The 18,676-nt window shown below is 37.7% G+C and overlaps 1 protein-coding gene across 2 annotated transcripts in view; it reads right to left on the bottom strand.

Annotated features, from left to right (window-relative positions):
• The window catches only part of CDYL (chromodomain Y like), a 105,250-nt gene that overhangs the window by 6,191 nt on the left and 80,383 nt on the right, over window positions 1-18,676 (bottom strand). The window contains exons 3-6 of one of the 2 annotated variants that reach the window (XM_050323164.1): window positions 15,857-15,901; window positions 4,121-4,377; window positions 3,353-3,525; window positions 143-353 (exon numbers count right to left, since the gene is read on the bottom strand). In XM_050323164.1, coding sequence (XP_050179121.1) covers window positions 143-353; window positions 3,353-3,525; window positions 4,121-4,377; window positions 15,857-15,901 — 686 coding nt within the window. The remainder of the gene's footprint in view (window positions 1-142; window positions 354-3,352; window positions 3,526-4,120; window positions 4,378-15,856; window positions 15,902-18,676) is intronic. The other variant, XM_050323173.1, reaches the window with a different exon arrangement.

Below are 18,676 nucleotides of genomic sequence, written 5' to 3'. Positions count from 1 at the left end.
CATGAAAGGTTTTCATGAGAGAAAGAAAAAAAAAACTAAGAAAAAGACAACACAGCAAAGGCAAAAAGTCTTGAAATCACGCTGGATAAATTATCACAACTGAATTGTGAAGCTGTTGGCCCCTACCCTGCAAGCTACTTACAGAAGCCAGGCCCATTATCCGAGGGAATGTAAGGGATGAACATCCATCTGGACTTTGTCCAAAAGTAGTGTATGGTGTCTGAAACCAAGCCTTCTCGTTAGCCCAAACCACGTCACACAGAGGCAATATAGATGCTCCAAGTCCAATGGCTGGGCCATTTACTGCTACAATGATAGGCTTCTTAAACTGAATAAAAGTATTCACAAAATTCCTGAAGAGAAACAGAAACATGCACTCACTACATATATCGAGAGAGTAAAATACACCAGCCCTTGAAAACTCTGTAATCATTAATCTCCACAGTAACATTACTTTCAAAACCAACGTGACAACCTTCCACAATGAGGTGGTTATTTGGTGGATGAGGGGAGAGCAGTGGATATTGTCTACAGAGACATCAGTGAGGCTTTTAGCACTGTCTCCCATAAGAGTTTCATAGTCAAGCTGTTGATGTATGAGCTGGATGAGCAGACAGTGAGGTGGACTGAAACATGCCTGAATGGCTGGCCCAGAGGGCGGTGACCAGTGGCACGAAGCCTAGTTGGTGGCCAGTAATCAGTGTTGCACCCCAGGGGGTCAGTGATGGGTCCAGCACTGTTCAACAGCTTCACTCATGATCTGGATGATGGGGCAGAGTTTGCAAGTTTGCTCATGATACAAAACTGGGCTGATAGACTATAGAGTTGTGCTGCCATCCAGAGGGACCTTGACAGGCTGGAGAACTTCATGAAGTTCAACAGAGGGAAGTACAAAGTCCAGTGCCTGGAGAGGAACAACCCCAGGCACCAATATATGCTGGAAGCCAAATAACTGGAAAGCAGCAAGGCAGAAAAATGAGCTAGGGTTCCTGGTAGACACCAAATTGAACTTGAGCCAGTAGTGTGCCTTTGTGGCAAAGAAGGCCAATAGTATCCTGCACTGCTTTAGGAGGAACAATGTCAGGAGGTTGAGGGAGGTTATCCTGCCTCTCTGCTCAGCCCTGGTGTGCAGTTATGGGCTCTCCAGTGAAAGAGAGACTCAACATGGTCTAGTAAAGGGTCACCAAGATGACCCAGGGACTGAGAGAGCTGGGACTGTTCAGCCTGGAGAAGAGAAGGCTCAGGGGGTTGTCATCAGTGTGCTCACTGGGCACCACTGAAAGGAGCCTGGTTCTGTCCTCTTTGCACCACCCTTCAGGTATTTATACACAAACTGAAACACAAGGTCCCCCTGAAAAGTAGGAAGCACTTTTTTACTGTGAGGGTGAGGTCTTGGACTCTCCATCTTTGGATATATTAAAAAACCCCATCCTAAACATGGTCCCAGGAAACCTGCTTTAGGTGACCTTGCTTGAGCTGAGGCAGGTTGAACAAAATGACCCTTCCAACCTCAACCATCTTCTGCTTCTGTAAAAGCCTAACATTTTTCCTAGTCCAACAAAGCACAGTGGTTGGGCAGGTGCAGATTTAACACCCTTCCCAGAAGCATCAGCTGACCTGTCACTTGAGGTATATTCACAAGCCTCACAGCCCACTCAGATAAGGTTGCAGCCATATCTCACCTCTGGGCAGCAAAACTGTGGCTACAACCCTGGTTGTTTTCACTGTATTTATGTATGGCATTGGTATAAGGAAACTACATGGATTTTTAAGTGAAGGTAATAAGGTACAAATGAAGACGGGCAAAGCATTAATGATTTTCCTAAAGGAGCATTTCTAGACTACTGGGAAACAACTTTTTTTAATAAATAAATCTGCCTTTTAAAATTATAAACCAACCACAAACAGTAGAGCTCCATTGATCACAGATCACACACCTGTAAACTTTCCCTCCTTGTCTACCTTCTCTTGATTGGTTATTATACTCTGGGTACTATGTTATTAAGTTGCATATTCTTATCCTCATTGTCAACAAAAAAATGTCAATTCATTCCACAAAGTATGGATGTTTCTCTGTTCTCAAACACTAAAGCTTTCAAGAGCTTGTCAGAAAAAAGTAAGCATATGTGTACATATGCATACACAGGTAATTATACAGTTTGCTCTTTATCTGCATTACATACAGTATTTCTGTGAAACAGGACAATTTTACTATATTACATTCATCACTAAAGGTTATCATGCTGCTTCTTAACTCATTCCAGTGAACTGAAATAGCTAAAAGCAAAAAAATTTCTGGAACCATCTTACACAAGTCATCATGCAAACATCCCATCCAGAGACTTAAAAAAAAAATGTTCATCATGTCTGAATATTCCAGAGAGGATCATTTCTAGCACACAAATGAAAAATACCATTATTATATTTGAAAGGGGAGGTGTATTTGTACGTCTTTTAAGTTACCTTTGCCCATTTTATTAACAAAGAGTAATATGTGAAAGTTCAGGTTTCTGGAAGGGCCCAAATTAAACTAGAGATAGAAGCTCAGCATTAAGAGCCTCTGGCCACATCTGGAGTCACTGCATGAGCAACTTTTACATGGAATGACTGAAAAATTTCCTTTGATAAAAATAACTACAATCATCTTTGTGAACCAACTGTGCCTCCAACGACACCGACTTTACACACCACATGGCCTTTTCCTGAATATCAATAACAACACCACAAGACAGGTCTCTGGAAGAATACAGATACTCTGAAAGCATACAAGACACAGAACCTCAAGACCAGTGTTCAAATGATAAGCTACTTGTTTGTTCTGCTAGAACACGTCTCCGAGACATATGCTTTTTTCCCATATATTGTCTTCTACTTAGTAGTAGTTCAGTTCATCTTGTATAAATGTTAGGTTTGGTACCCAGCGTCGGGATGATGTTCACTAGTATTAATCCACTCCTCTAAAACATCCATCACTTCACTGCTCTGAACATACTGCATCAAGTTACTCATTCAATGCACATCTTGTATTTCTGTGTATTAAATTTGTTTTCCTGAAACCCTATGGCTATTTAGGCATTTTAAAACTGGTTTTAACTGGACGACTATTACCATACTCCCACTTTTCATAGTTCAATTTTAAAAGTAAAAACAGTGATGTGTAAAATGATAACCCAAATAGCTAACCCAAATAGAAAGGGACAGAGAGTATAAAGAAGTGCTACACCGTATATCTCATAACAGGTGAATATCTGAGATCTTTTTGAATTAGAGGCTTTTAAAACCAAAAAGATAAAACAGGCCAGGTTGCATGATGAAGAATACCCATCAGATGACTGAAGATAATCTTACATACCTAATAGCTTCTGCCATCTTAGTGCTTTCCTTTTTTCTATCATCTGTTAAACGTCGTATAAAATAAATAAAATCAAGACCACAGCAGAAAATGCTACCAACTGCACTGAACAGCACAAGTTTACTGTCATCTGCAGCCGCTGTGTTCAGTGCACTTTGGACTTCCTTCATTACCTGAAAGATAAAAATTTCATAAGAATTATTTTAATCCATCATTAAAAAGTAGCATGTTTTTCTCTTCCCTTCCTCCCACCGTGAGATCTTTGACATCTTTAATTTTTCCTTAGGGTCCACTCAACCATCATATTAGAAAAGCTAACTTTCTTCATTATCAAAAAAAAGAAAGTTAAAGTGTTAGAAGCTTTGCATTTAAAAATGTAATTAGACTGAGATAATTAAATCATTAAGGAAAGATCTATTAGATGTTATCTGTAACTAAAGCACTCATTCAGCATTTCTGTAATTTGGACAGCAGATGGCACATGCAACCAGTATAGAAAAAAAAATAACCTTAATTGAGGCTAAAGCTTTTTTCAAGTTGCACTTTGTAAATCACTCCATGTCTTATGAAAGACAGTACATCTACACTGCCAGATAACAGTTTTTAAACTCAAGTGAACTATGCATAAAGTCAATTGTACTTGTAACATCTTGCAAGAACCTATATCTTGTTTTGCATACATTTGTGCCTGAATAAGAGGCATAAATGAGGCAAGGACTTCAAACTCCCCCAGCACCCTTCCCCTCCCAAAATGAGAATTGTTCTGACCTCTGGATTTAATGAATTATTTTCAGATGATTTTGTTGATAGCAAAATATGTGTGAATCCATCTTGTTTCCTGACAACAATGTCTCTGTACCGGTATGCACTCTCCGTTTGTCTCACGCTGAAACGTAGCCTTTTATCAAAAGGTTGATCTCTCCTGTCATCAATAAACCTTCGTTTGCTGGCTGTCACTCCTGTTACAGACGTCTGTATGTTGGTTGTACCATTGGCTGCTAATGCTTCCATAAAAGTGGATGCACCTGGAAACAGTTTAAACAAGAACAATTACATTTTATTAGCCCACCAGTCTCAAAATCCCTATTAGCATGAAAATGCTAAGAAAATGCAAAGTCATATTGAGAACACACAGTAAATTTGAAACCCAGTGCCCTGGAAGTTACTGAAACAGACACTGTGCACAGAGCAAAATTAAAGTGACAAAGGGATTCAAGAAAGTAATTTTACAGTTTAGAGAAAATACATTTAAAACGACGCCAAACAGACCAATCATCATATACTTATTTTTAGACGGAGAGAAAGGTGTATTTAACCTTCCTAATACCAATGTACTTCAGTTGGTTAACACTCTGCCTTCTCCCTGTCCAACATTTTAAAGTCGTTTAACAGCATCAACATTGTGAAGAGAAAGCATAAGCTTATTTTTTTCAAATGTCAGAAGTTAATATACAGAAGAAAAAGACACAATAAACCAAATAAAGAACTTCACTGACAAGATAATATAAAGCACAATAGTCTTTAAAGAAAAATGGAAATGAAGAAATACAGACTATAGTTCTTTGAGAGGGAAGTAAGATCCATGTGGTGATGGATATTTTAATGGATTCATAGACAATAAGATATTTTTCATGTTAAACAATTTTTGTTACTTTTAAAAATTAAATTACATAAATAAAACAAATATTTAATTAAAGAAATTTAAATTATTTTAAATTTATTTTGCTATTATTGGTAAATGGAGCATTAAGTCTTTCCGGTCTTGTTCCCAGTCACTTACATAGACAGAATTTGAAGGCATGCAAATAAACAGGTCGTTCCTCATGTCACAGAAGGGAGAGGTTTTTATGTACTCCACATTAGAAACATAATACCAAATAATTACCATTCATAAAAGAAAATAAGAGAACACATTAGATCTATAATTCATCTGTAAGTTTAGGCCTCCATGTAAAATCTCCATAGAATTTGTCATACTAAAGTAATGGAGTATGCTTAGGGGGAGGGACAGGAGGGTTAAAAATATGGGAAAGTGTGTTACAGGCCAAGACAGAAAAGTTTTGAAAGACTTTTTCTGAAAGCTGATGTCTGAGATTAAAATCTACTGGAAATCCACAGCTCTTATCTTACTAACAGGCACTTCAGAACGCCATACATATGAGGTCTTTAAAAGTAGAGTTAAACGATGTATAAGTAAGTTGATAATTAAATGTCATTGATGGATCTTGCTTAACTCATCATTATCATTCTAAAAAAGTTAGAGTTCTAATAGTAGGCAATGCTATGATTTTAATATTTTGTTTTAATTAGAACATACTTTTAACACTTGTGGGTCCAATGAAGATGTTACATAGGCTCACCCAGGTAACTGGAATATCCCATGTCTTGATATTTTCACTGTATTCAAATACTGCTTACTTTAACCCATATGAAGTATGAGAGAGACAATAAGAGACTAACACAATCAAAATTTAGAACATTATACATTTTCCTATTTGTATTTCAGAAATTGCCTTCAGATATAAATGAACTTTTCATATAAAATATTTTAAAATAAACATTTTATTATAAATCTGTTATGAATTATTAGGCAAGTTGCCTCTTACAAGAGCTATGAAATAATAAGGTTTTTATTTTAATTTTTAAGGTCTTTCTCATTGCAATAGTGATTTAATTCTCTCACCACATCACTTTTTGTGAAGAAGTTAAAGACAACTCTGGATTTTTTAGTTGTTTAGAGTGAAGAGTAAGAAACTGGATTCAGTTTGTGATCAGTTTCAGAGGCAGAGATGAACAAAATTAATCAGAAAATTAATATTTTATACTGTCAAAAAAGTTTCAGATTTGTTCCCAAATTTTTCATGGCTTATGAAAAATTTCCCACGACTCACACTTCCAAAGCCATACTCAAACACCAGAAAAATGACTTCTGAGATGTAAGAGGCAATGATTATATACTTTGAGAGACAAAACTTCTGGCAAGAGAGACCAAGACGTAAACACCACAGGCCTCTTTTCATGCTTCTTGAACTGGCAAGAGACCTTCTGAGTTTTTATATAAATGCTGTTTACACTTGTCAACAGTTGCAGTTTCAAACCACAAGCTGCAGTACAGTGGAAGAATACTCCCATATGGAATACTGAAAACACACTTTTAGGATCCTTAGACTGGGATAAAAAAACTGTTAACTTTAGAAACCACACCTCTGTGCAGGGAGACTCAGCCAGCTGGTGCGGATCAGAAAATGGCACCAAAGGAGTTAAAACAGGTTGGTTAGTGTTTGTCATTACCCTTCAAGTTTGGGACCTCGTACACCTGGCAGCACAGGGGGCTCTTTCTTTTAGCATTTGATCCTCGGGGGTGAAGAGACAACGAAGAGAGACATAAAGCAGTGCTTCATGCTACATATACAATGGCAAAGGTTGTTTTGCTGCACATCTTGGACATGTGTTGCAGAAAATGAGGACAAAATAAGAAAGTGCCATTGAGAATTAACTGTACTGCCACAGATTTCCTCGCATGAAAACTTTGCATTGAGGTTATTTATCTTCAGGTTAATTACAACTACATTTTAATGTTTTAACATAGGATTTCATAACAAACCAAAAGCAGTTCTGCATTTTAATACATATAAAAGACAAAACAACACAGCCCACTCTTTTCAAACTGAGTGTCCAAAAAAAAATAAGGGCTTGGAAAAAAGACAGTTTACCCTGGATATTGTCAACTAGTTCAGGACCATGTTTGTTTAAGAGGTAAACAAACAGCTTATAGTTATAAAAAACTGTTCCACTTGCAAACCGCTAATGTAATGTGATCTCAGAGGTGAAGACACACTACAACTGCACAAAGCCAAAGCCTTTTTTGTACAGATACAAAATGAAATTAAGAGGACTACTTTGTGTTTTTTTGGTTTTCGATCAGCAGCTGCTGATCAAAACCTGGTAACAGTCACCAATTTCATGCAGCTGCCCTTGGAGGGGGAGAAAAAAGAGCTATGAGTAAGAGATAAGAAAGGAACTGGTCTTGTCCAGGGGAAGACAGGCACAAAATACCAGTGTTAGAAAAGGGGCAGAACAAAGGCATCATCATCTGCATTCCACTGTCGGAAGCCAGAAAAAAAGAAACCTCTCCAAAATGTGAGCGGGATAATTAAAACACATGATGCCAGATATCAGAGTTTAAAACAAAGTAAATAATACAGGACTCCACAACTGTCCAAAGTTACAATCCCAAGCACCTCTAAGATATTTGTGCCTCACTGTTACTGTCTCCTAAATTCTTGAGAAGTTCAGTTTAGTTTACACGGCAAACTTTGAATACAAACACTCCCCTCCCTGCAACAATACTGCAGACACATGCAAAGAGATGCTCTAAAACCAGCCAAGTTTTTTTGCATGCTTCTTTTTGGGTACACAGGTGCTAGTACTGGTGCTCTTTATTCAAAGATATAAGTGACAGAGTATGCCATTTCTGAAAGACATAGATGCCTAAGGAACAAGTATAAGAACTTGGGAGGTGTGAACAATACTGTCCAACTATTTTAAGTCCAGCCATCAGAAACGTAGCAATTACTAAAATTTGCATGCCCAGAATCATAGGCTGCAACAAATCCCATGTAAATAAACTCTTCTCCCCCATGGGATTGTCCAATTTACTTTTGAAACCACGATGGATTTTTCTTCTGAAGTACCTTTCAGCAGCAAGTTCTACAAGATACATCTTGACTTTCTTCATCTCTTTCATCAGAGATTGATTAGCTCCCATCTTATTTCCCCTTTCTTCTTCCAGAAGACAGCCTAAGACTGTCCATTCCTCTCCATGCCTCTTCCTCTTCTACTAAATCTTGGAACAGTATGTAAAATGGCACACAATATTCAATACGGGGATTTTTGTTTAAACTAGGACCGAACAGATGTTTGCAGAAAACTACCCAAAACAAACCCAATGCCCTTTTCCTGAGCAGCAGCATGAACTCAGGAAATAGTCACTGATTTATGTTTTGCTATAGGCACAGGTTTTACACATAAGTCTGTTTTGTTCCCTCCTCATTGCTTGGCATTCATCTGCACTGAAAGTCATCCCTTATTTTAAATCACAAAATCACTCACTATTTTCAGAGAAGCCTTCCGTGTTTAAAAGGAGGTTCAAGGATTCACATACATTTTCTATACCTTGATGCATCAACCACATCCTCTTCTACAGTAAGTGATGAAGGGGTTAATAAGCATCCCACTTGAATAAGCAAATGAACAAACACCAGCAGCAATAATGTCTTAAAGTGTTAACTGCAAAAATAACACTTCAGTGGTAACTGAGTACAACTCAAGTACCAGACAGGGAACAATATGATCTGGAACACTGACTGGAAAAAAAATTGAATTTTCAATGAAAAAAAAAAAAAAACACCAACCAAAAAACAACCCTAACAAAAGAACAAACCAGTGTTAGAAGTAAGTTGAATTTTTTTTAAATCCTTTCCATACTTTCACTGCTTTATTGTTCCCTGTATATATAATCCAAATGACTTCACATCAGTTGTCCAGTGCATTTTTTTGTCTGCACACAGGGGTGTGTTCATATGTACTAGCAAGCTCTAACTATAAACACTGTTAAGCTTTTCCAGTCTTAACTCTGCACTACATCAAATATTTCACACAAGACACAGATCCTGGACAGCAATGGGAAAATGCAAATGCAAACATAATATATAACAGTTTCCAGTAATTTTTCCACCTCTGCTTTAGAAATGACACAGAAAATATCTTAGAATTCTAGTGTATTGGCACAGATTATAGAAAATAAATATGAGGGTTCTAAACCTGCTATGTACTTGTCCATTTTTTTGTCTAAGTATATATATTAATAGCATTTACATTTTGGAATCAAACAGAAGTTCTACCTTCCTTTGAAACATCACTATAAATATTTGTAATTAAAAGAATGTCTCGATTTATTGTACATTTCACCTAAAATGATTATTTGCTCTGTGTTTCTGAAAGAGTGTTCAGAAAGGATGAAAATTCTTCAGATTAAGGGCTGCTGGTCACTACGATACCCTGCTGCTGGTGCTGAACCCTCCTGAAAACTCTTACTGCTGAGGGGGAGGGAGGGAGTGTGTGTGCCCTGTAACCTTATCCTTTCTAATAAAGTTAACCACCTTCTTGATTCTGTTTCAAGGAAATAGTTACACGGAACCATTAGAAGTGGTTCAGCCACATTCAGTTGTTTTTGCAAATATGTCCCATTTCAATACACAAAGAATGTAGGTTTTAAGCACAGATTAACTGGCAAATTATGATGGTAAAACTTGGTGAAACATCAGCAGACGGTAACTACAACTCAGAAGTAAGCACTCTCGTGCAGTGGCTGGCAGGCTTGATTGTCAATGTCTACCTTCAATTCCTAAACAGCGCTTTTCTCATGCCCTTTAACTCCTCCTCTTCCATATATTTTGTGGGGGTGTTAATTGTAAATGTCACTTTGAAACATTGCTCCTATTAAACCTACATTTCTTACGGGACACTGTTGTTGTGGACTAAATTAACATGAGAAGACAAACATACATGCGTACCCTGGCAATGTTTTTCTACTCAACTTTTCAAGTTTTTTCATCTTACACTAACTTTTAATTTTGCCTGCCATGTCACATTTAGAGTAATATGGTCTACAGCAGTTCCCCCTCCCTTTTGTAGATAGGTTTCTCTGTTTCTTTGATTACTTAGAATATCAAATATATTTATATGTTATTTTAATATTGTTAGGAAAGGGTAGCATTACTGCTTGTATTGGATTTTAGCAGGTTATAGGCTATTTAATTTTTTTGTTTATGAATGTCTTTCCTTCTCAGAGCAAAAGCATTCATGTGAAGATAAACTCGTAATGTCAACCAAAAATTCAACTACTCAGAACACAAAATTCTGTTACTGAAAGTGGGCAACCAATACAAGAGACAATGGCATTTCTCCACCCTTGAGTTAAATAGATTTAACTTAGTCTGATTATTTTATATCATATAAATGGAAATAAAAGAAAGTTTACGTATTTTAAAAGATGGGAATAAAAAAGCACTAGACGTAACATTTGTTAAGACCATGCCCATAAAAACAAGAAAGATAACCTTAATACATAAGTTGGCAACATATCTTTTAAGGAGTCTGATTAAGTTTTACTGTCTTTGAAAGGGAACTGTGCATTTTTATGCATAAGGTATTAAGTAAACTTTCCACAGTCTCAGGGTGAAAAAAAAAAAAAAAAAAGGAAAAAAAGTCCCTCTCCTAATAATTGAAAAAGGTTTTCCAAATACATCTCTATTCTTATTATTTTCCCAAAATAGATAAACAAACACTGCTCAGGTAAGCAAGTTACTTTTCTCCTTAATCATGGCATTAAGATAAAATACAACTGCTCTCCTCTCTTCTTCCACTGCAATTTTAGACTCATTTTGGAGTGATTTTTCTTCCATTGAACCTATAGTCAGGATAATACTGACAAATAGAAAACAGTGCACATGATTATTCTCACCATTTTAGATGGCTGTAAGGAAAAAGAAAAGTACATAAAAATTCCTAAGTGCCTCCCAATGTTACTCCAGTCAAGAAATCCCAGCCACATTTCACAGCAGCATGCACCAAAGTAATTGATATGGGAAGCAAAGAGTTGATTGCACTTCTTTTTCTCACAAATAAGGACAAACAAGAAAAACCTTTTGCAGGCTACAGAGTCCTTTTTGTGGCATTTTAATACTGGGAAAGTTTCATAGGGGAAAACTCTTCTATCTTGATATTTTTAGAGCTGCAGGTTATGATACCGCAGCATTCATCCAAAATGCTCTCAAATTTGAGAGTTAAGCAAGGACATCTCTCGGGGCTCATCTACAGAGGAAAGCTATTGCAAAATAGGCTAAGGTTTAAACCCAGCTATTTCACACTAACTCCTGAGGTGAACACATTCTATATTAAAAGCACCTCACTGCAATTTAATCCAATCCCCAGGGTGATGGAAAAAATGGCTTTCTGTGGAATATCAGTGCCATAATGCAAGGCTAGTCTAGAGCAGATACTGCCAAAAGACATCACAGGTAATTTCCTCTATAGACATAAGCATATACATATCATGGTACACATGATATAATGCTTGTAAGGACATCAAAACATTATAAAATATCTTAGCTAAATTATGGATGAGATTTATATAGATAGGTATAGCACTATATTGGCAGAATTCTTTCATTTACCTTCATTTAGAAAACAGATGTGAATACTTATTGGCAGGTTCATTCTTACCACATAGATGAGGTTTTCAATACCATTCAAAACTGCCCCCTGACCCCCTCTGCTCCCCCCCCATCCTCCCCAGAGCATTTGGCATTTCGATGCAGAAAAGTAGTAGACAAAGAAGGTTCGGGACTTTCAGAGGTTCAGAACACTGATATGCACGTGCCAAGCTTTTCAGAGAACCCCAAGATCAGAGTGCTCAGAGCATCTGGAGTTCAGCCCTGCTGGGAAGAAGCGCCTCTATTTTTACATATCTACCTCAGGAACAGGGACACGTGTCTTTCCAGCCACTGTCTAATGTTTGCTATTCAGAGAAGATGCCTCAGCCTCCTGTGGAATATTCACCAAGAAGTTCATTAAGAGGTGGCAAATGAACCTGAAGCCATCTTCCAGTACACAAGGGTGCACAGCTGTGTGCCTTGACATGACCGGCTATACTTTATCCTTGAGTAACCTGCAAAACATAATGTTGCTGGCTGCTACTAACACAGGCAAGCTGTTCTGTAGCAGCACCCTCTTATAATAAATTACTGGCCTTGGTATAAATAACTGGTTGGGGTGGGAAGGGGAAGAACAAAGGAGGAATCTCTGGCTTTTCAAAGAGGTTCCCAAAAACCTCAAGTGAAGAACTAACCATTGCAGTGCTGGGTGTTTAGTCCTGAGCCTTGCACTTTAGCAAGAGGGCTGCTAGCTCCTTAAACACTTCTGCTGCCTGAAGGGTTGGAAGAAAATAGGCTGAAAAGAAGATTAGAAGTCTTGGGGAAGTGCAAACACAGCTTTAGGATCCTCTGATGAACAGTATACTATGAAGTGCATGTAGGTTCTCATTTTTGATTCAGACATAATCAATGGAAAGTAGTCTCCACTGAAGAGCCAAGGATTTGAGCCAAGAGATTTCCAAAAGACCTTGATTTTAGGCAAAGCACACAACTGATATTTGCACCACATTTAAAGAGGCATTCACAAATTGTTCTAGAGGCAATCTCTCCAACCATTTTCCCAGTATTCTGGGAAAATAAGCCCACATTAAAAGAAGGACGAAGAAAGGTATCCCATGCAACAGGTGTTGGATAGTTAGATGCCCTGAACTGAAAGTAATTCAGAACAGTGTATCACCTTGCCAAATTTGTCCTTTTGTACTGACAGAGAGGAATAAATTCAAAATATGATCTGCTGACAACAGCTGAAAGGAGACATGATGGAAAGGAGTAAGTAAATATAACCTGTGCTTTCAAGATGAATCTGATCTCTCCTGTGTGGTTTTTGGAAATACCAGCCAGGATTAGCGCATACGTGAGGACTTGCCTCAATTGGAGAACTCATGGAGCATATCCAGAATTCTTTATTCTTCCTATATTAAATAATAATAAAACCCTCCAAACAAACAAATAAAACACCATCCACCCTCCCCCAACAAACAGAAGTAACAAAACAAACAAAAAAAAAACCTCAGAGAAAATTCTAAAGTAAACTACCCAAAGACTTGGATCAGAATTTTTGCATGAGTTAAAAATATATGATATCCTCTCTCAACAAGGTTTTATGCTGTATCACTGCAGGCAAGTACTAAAAGACACAGGAGGCATTTGTTTTCACGTCATCTTACCCTACAGCTTGATCCCAGTACCAATGGTGCAGTTCTCCACATGTGATATTTGCAGAGACAGCGAAGATCTTGAACATGGCCCCCAGCTTAACAAGAACACAGGTCTGCTCAAGCAAGTCCAGAGGAGGCCACAAAGATGATCAGAGGTCTGGAGCACCTGTCCCATGAAGATAGGCTGAGAGAGTTGGGGCTGTTCACCCTGGAGAAGAGAAGGGCCCAGGGAGACCTTAGAGCAGCCTTCCAATACCTAGAGGGGTCTTACAAGAAAGTAGAGAGGGACTTCTGACAAGATCATGTAGTAATAGGACAAGGGGAATGGTTTTAAACTGAAAAAGGAGAGGTTTAGATTAGATATTAGGAGGAAACTGTTTACTGTTGGGTGGTGAGGCACTGGAACAGGTTGCCCATAGAAACTGGAGATGCCCTGTCCCTGGAAGTGTTCTAGGCCAAGCTGGAAGGGGCTTTCAGCAATCTGGTCTAGTGAAAGGTGTCCCTTGCCCATGGCAGGGGAATTGGAACTAGATGATCTTTAAGATCCCTTCCAACCCAAACCATTCTACAATGATGGCTTGGGGTCCTGGGAAAATGCCCATCCTAAGGACATGTTTTCAACAAGTTTTGCAATAAATAATGTAGTAGTAAATAAGCAAATATAAACGTAAATCCCTAGGAAACAACCACAGCTGAAAGCAGTGAACAGCTTTTTAGCCAGAAGCTGGAAGGACTGGAGGCTGTCCTTACGCAGCAGGCTGGATCACACAGGCATGGGTACTGTTTGGGTGGGTGCTCTTCATATCGCTGAGGAAAGCAGTAAGCTTCTATTTAAGACCTTAGGCTTTCTACTTCATTGACTGTTGTCATATTTATGAACAAACTATCAAAAGAAAAATCTACAGACAAAAAACCTAAGCTGCTAGGTCCATAAACCACTAATTAAGTAGTTAACACACGCTGTCATACATAGCAAATGGTGCAAAGCTGCCAAAGTGGCTTCCCTCAGGCTACAAAGCAAGTCAGTATAGAATCCAGGGTTATTAGTTACAGGTGGTCCCAATCCCCAAAAGCTATTTTCTCCTGTAAAAATCTGCTTTTATGAAGTACTGGATTTTTCTTCTTTAGAGAAATTATACATATCTAGATGAAAGTACCAACAATGATACTATTGCTAGACAAAAGAGACAGCTAATGAGGCAACAGAATAAGCACTATGATATTTAAGTAGGGCATACTGTTTCAGTAGCACTAATATATTATATAGTAATAGAAATATTATATATTAATATTAAACCTCAGCCTCTAAATTATTATTAATACTAATACTACAAGGCTGAAATTTTGAAGAAAAAAAATTAAAAAATTAGGAAGTGGATTAGATGTGGCAGAGAAAACAACCAAGCAACAGAAAAAACAATGTGGTTTAAGGCAAATTTCCGAGCAAGTTTCAAAAAACACAAACCAGTTAAGATCTGTCTCAGAGAGTAGGACTTAGCAACTACTATCAACCACACCAAAACCAAGGGAGGTTTATTTAGGTACCATAACGCCCGTTGCTACACCAAAACCAAGAACAAAGTGTATCATGTCTGATACTTTAAATCAAAGTGTGTGGTGGCCTCAGAGAGAATTTTATAGTTTTTGTAGCTGGCAATAGGAAAGCAAGGTTTATTTGACTATTTGGAGATGGAGGTAGGAGCACATCTTTTCACAGAAGTCATTCTGGTGTGTTCAAGGTTCAAGAGTAAATTTGTAGCTTTTAAAAAATATTATCACTGCAAGGCCATGTAAGGACTTGGGTCAACAACCTAGTCATTTGAGAAAGCAGGGGGAAAAAAATAATCTCCATTTGAATTTTGGGCTTGCAAATTGTTACAGCTCCCATTGCTGCAGTTCCAAAGCCCCACACTGAAACCTCACATGATCAGCAGGAAGTTCATAAAGTTGTGCTTGGACTTCTGTTGACTAAGAGGTGGTTCATGGGTGACAGGCTCTGAACATTTTAGATACAGTAGATGCCTAAAATGCTGAATCTTGCCTTAGGAAACAATCCATTAAGAACACAAAGAGAAACCAAAAATATCAAGGGAAGTCACTACACAAAAGACAGAAGAATGACTATTGAGTAAAGCAAAGATAGTGTACACAAAAATAATGGGATTAGCAATGTAACTTGCCACAACCGCGAGCTCAATTTTAACTTGGAAAAACCATTTAGAACATGTCATAGATGCCACAAAATGATAGATGAATTATATGACTGTTTTTTTCCTGAAATCTGCCAGGGACCCACCTGTTTATGTCAGATTCCAAACACTAAACAACCAGAATAAAGAAAATAGAAACAGGACAGTGTCAGCAAATGGAATTGAAATTTAATTTCTACCAAGGTGAACGCTGTGCAATTTTAGACAGCCGTGTTAGGTAAAAAGATATTGCATATAATACTTTTTAGACAAATAGCAATATACCCAGTCATAAAGAGAGGGTGTATAAATGGAACTGAATTTATATTTATACAGTGATTATATTATTTTCTTCAGGAGTGAGATGTAGCTTCAATTAACTCCACATGGTTAAATAGGTCAATAGAAACTGAGGGGAAAAAGAGAATATGCTATACTTACAAGAAAATAGGAAGTAAAGAACACTGGGAAGAATACAGGGAGATGCTAAAACAGATAAAGAACGGGTATTAGAAATGCAAAGTAAAAATCTGAAGTACTCATAGTTACAGATGCTAAACACAAATTATTTTTCCAGTGATAAAGAAAAAAAAGAGAGAGGAGAATTAGACCAAAACCAAATGTGAAACGTAGTATAAGCTACAAAGTCAATTAAAATATTAGTGGGGAAAACACCATGCCATAGGAAACCAGAAAAATATTTATAATGATTATGAATATATTGAACATATAACAAATAACATACTAAAAGGTTTGAACATGGTAGGATTGGTGACTGACAGTAAAAAAAAAATAAAAAATAGACAAATGGGATAGTCTATGTGGGAAATGTATCACAGTAAGTGAAATACCCCCGAGACTAGCAAATTTGTAAGGTACACTGAGTAATAAAAAAGGCAGCCTCAAACTTCTGAAGTTTGTTTCTGTTTATAAACAAGACTGCTCTCAAAGTCGTGTTTCAAAAGTGTCCTTCCAACCAAAACCTCCTGGAGATCCAAAGCAATACTCAGGATACCCATACTGGGTACCACAGAGAAATTTCATCTTTTTACAAGAGTTCACTCTTCACTTGCAATGTATTTTACCAATATTTTGCAGTTTCATACCATCAGAAAATGTGCATCAGAAGTCTCACTATCATATGTACTTACATGTAATGTAAATGTCAGGATTTTAAAAGAATGATCTCATCACAGGAGCAACCTTATTTTGCTCAGCATGAAAACTATATATAGAATTATTCTTAGCATTATAAAGTTGGAAATACATTGAAAAGTAAAAATTTTCTATCTAAAATTAATTCTACTTCCTAAAAATCCTAAAACACATATGTTTCTATTGATGCTCAAAAGTGGAAATTTGTAGCAGCACAAATTTCAAGGTTTTGTACAATAACACAGATAACATTCTCTGTCATTGGGAGTTCAATATACCGAGTTATAAGAAACTCTGAATATCCATTTTACCTCAGAATATGTTGCCATAAGATCAACTATTGACTGAAACAAATTTGTTGCTTGTAGTTTTCTATTCCATTCTTATCTATACATCAAAATATTGGTGTTTTGCAATCCTAAACACCTTGTCCTTTTTTAACTACTACAGTATATGACTTTGCCACTCCAGCTACATCACAAAAGATACCACACCATCAGATATTTCCCCCTACAGCTCAGTTAAAATACTATCCATTTCTCAAATAAGTGTATTTTCAAGCTGTTCTTTTGAATAATCATAATTAAGATTGGGGTGGGATCATCTTATTTTTTCATTAATTTTAAACATAATTATATGCTTATAGAAATTTCTAAAAGAATTACGTGGGTTTTGCTTTTCAAAGAGGGATTACTCCCCACCCCTTACCCCCTGAAACCAGGCAAGAGACTATGAGCAAGAAGCAGCACAATCATGTGCTGGCTCAGATCAGACCGACACTTGCAAATATAGTAACCAAGTTCATCCCTGCTAGAAGAAGGAAGAAGTCCTTCACGTCTGTCCTTGGGCTTGATTGCTCTTGCCAGCAGACCAGCATTCCGTTTAGCTGGAAAATTCAAGAAAATCAGGAGCTTCCATGAGCCTCGCCGCACCCGTGGCCTGGGCAAGCACCACATACCGAATTACTTGGCAGTACTAAAGTACTGATCTAGTTTACGTAACATGAAGATTCATTTCCCTTCACTGCTCTATTTCTTCTCTGCATAGAAGCAAGTCATTCATTGGAGGTATTTCTGCCTAACCCAGAAGCAAGGCAGTTGGATTTCTTAATACCTTCTCTCCGTCTAATGTTCCATCTGCTGAATCTGTCAAACATTTTTGTGGTGTGCAATGGGTTAACTTTCAGCTTGATCATTTCCCATGTGCTGCTGCTGACCAGTGATGTGTGGGGAGGAGGTGGGGGGGAAAGAGGACAAGATAACTGAGAGTAAGATGAAAAGCACCGAGTCTAATGAGTCTAATGAGAACAGCGACACATTTTTCTCCAGTTTAAATAATATATTGATTAGCAGATAACAATTAGCATGTTAGAACCCCCCACTTGCTGTGAATCTGTCTTCTAATATTTCAATTACATGGCTACAAAACCCACCAAGACTGGGAACTACTTTTGCCACATAAGATGGCCTGTAGTTTAGAACCTATCTGTGGACCATTTTATATTTACAGTAGAAAACAGCCTGTGATGTAAACTCCTTAAACTTTCCCAAACATAAAAATAATGACAAAAACCATTGCCATATCTGCAAGAGAAATATAGTGCATTTCATTGCTGCCATCAATTTGTAGTTTAATCAATGCTTAGCAAAGGAATGAGAAAAGTTGTCACAGAAAAGAAAAGAAAATGGAATAGAAAGTGAGCAGGATGTCCTCCTGAGACACGACCTACAGTGGGAGGTGGGAGGTAAAACCACTGAGGCTGCCACAGTCTGCAGTGGGATGAAGCATGAACAGGGACAGTCAGAGAAGCGTGACTATTCATCACCTCCTCTTCACAAGCAGGGACTTTCCTGCCTGCTAGGTCCAGGCAGCATGAGTTTTGCCTACAATAACTTCTAGAGTAGACTGCAAGGGATAGGAAAAGAGAGTAAAGTTCAAGCTGAGGCTCCACAAATCAGTCTAACTAATGCTTCAGTAAGCCCCTGGAAAATGTTGTTAGAGTGCCCTGACATCTCTGAGAATTATATTAGCACCATATGTACTCAAAAAGCCGATTTGGGATTATTTTGTTGCCAATTTTGTCAGTCTTTTGAAGGACACAGAAAA

The sequence above is a fragment of the Myiozetetes cayanensis genome, unplaced genomic scaffold (genome assembly GCF_022539395.1).
Source record: "Myiozetetes cayanensis isolate MyiCay16 unplaced genomic scaffold, myiCay2020 scf1, whole genome shotgun sequence".
Classification (NCBI taxonomy): Eukaryota; Metazoa; Chordata; class Aves; order Passeriformes; family Tyrannidae; genus Myiozetetes; species Myiozetetes cayanensis.
This window is presented reverse-complemented; position numbering and strand designations above follow the sequence as displayed.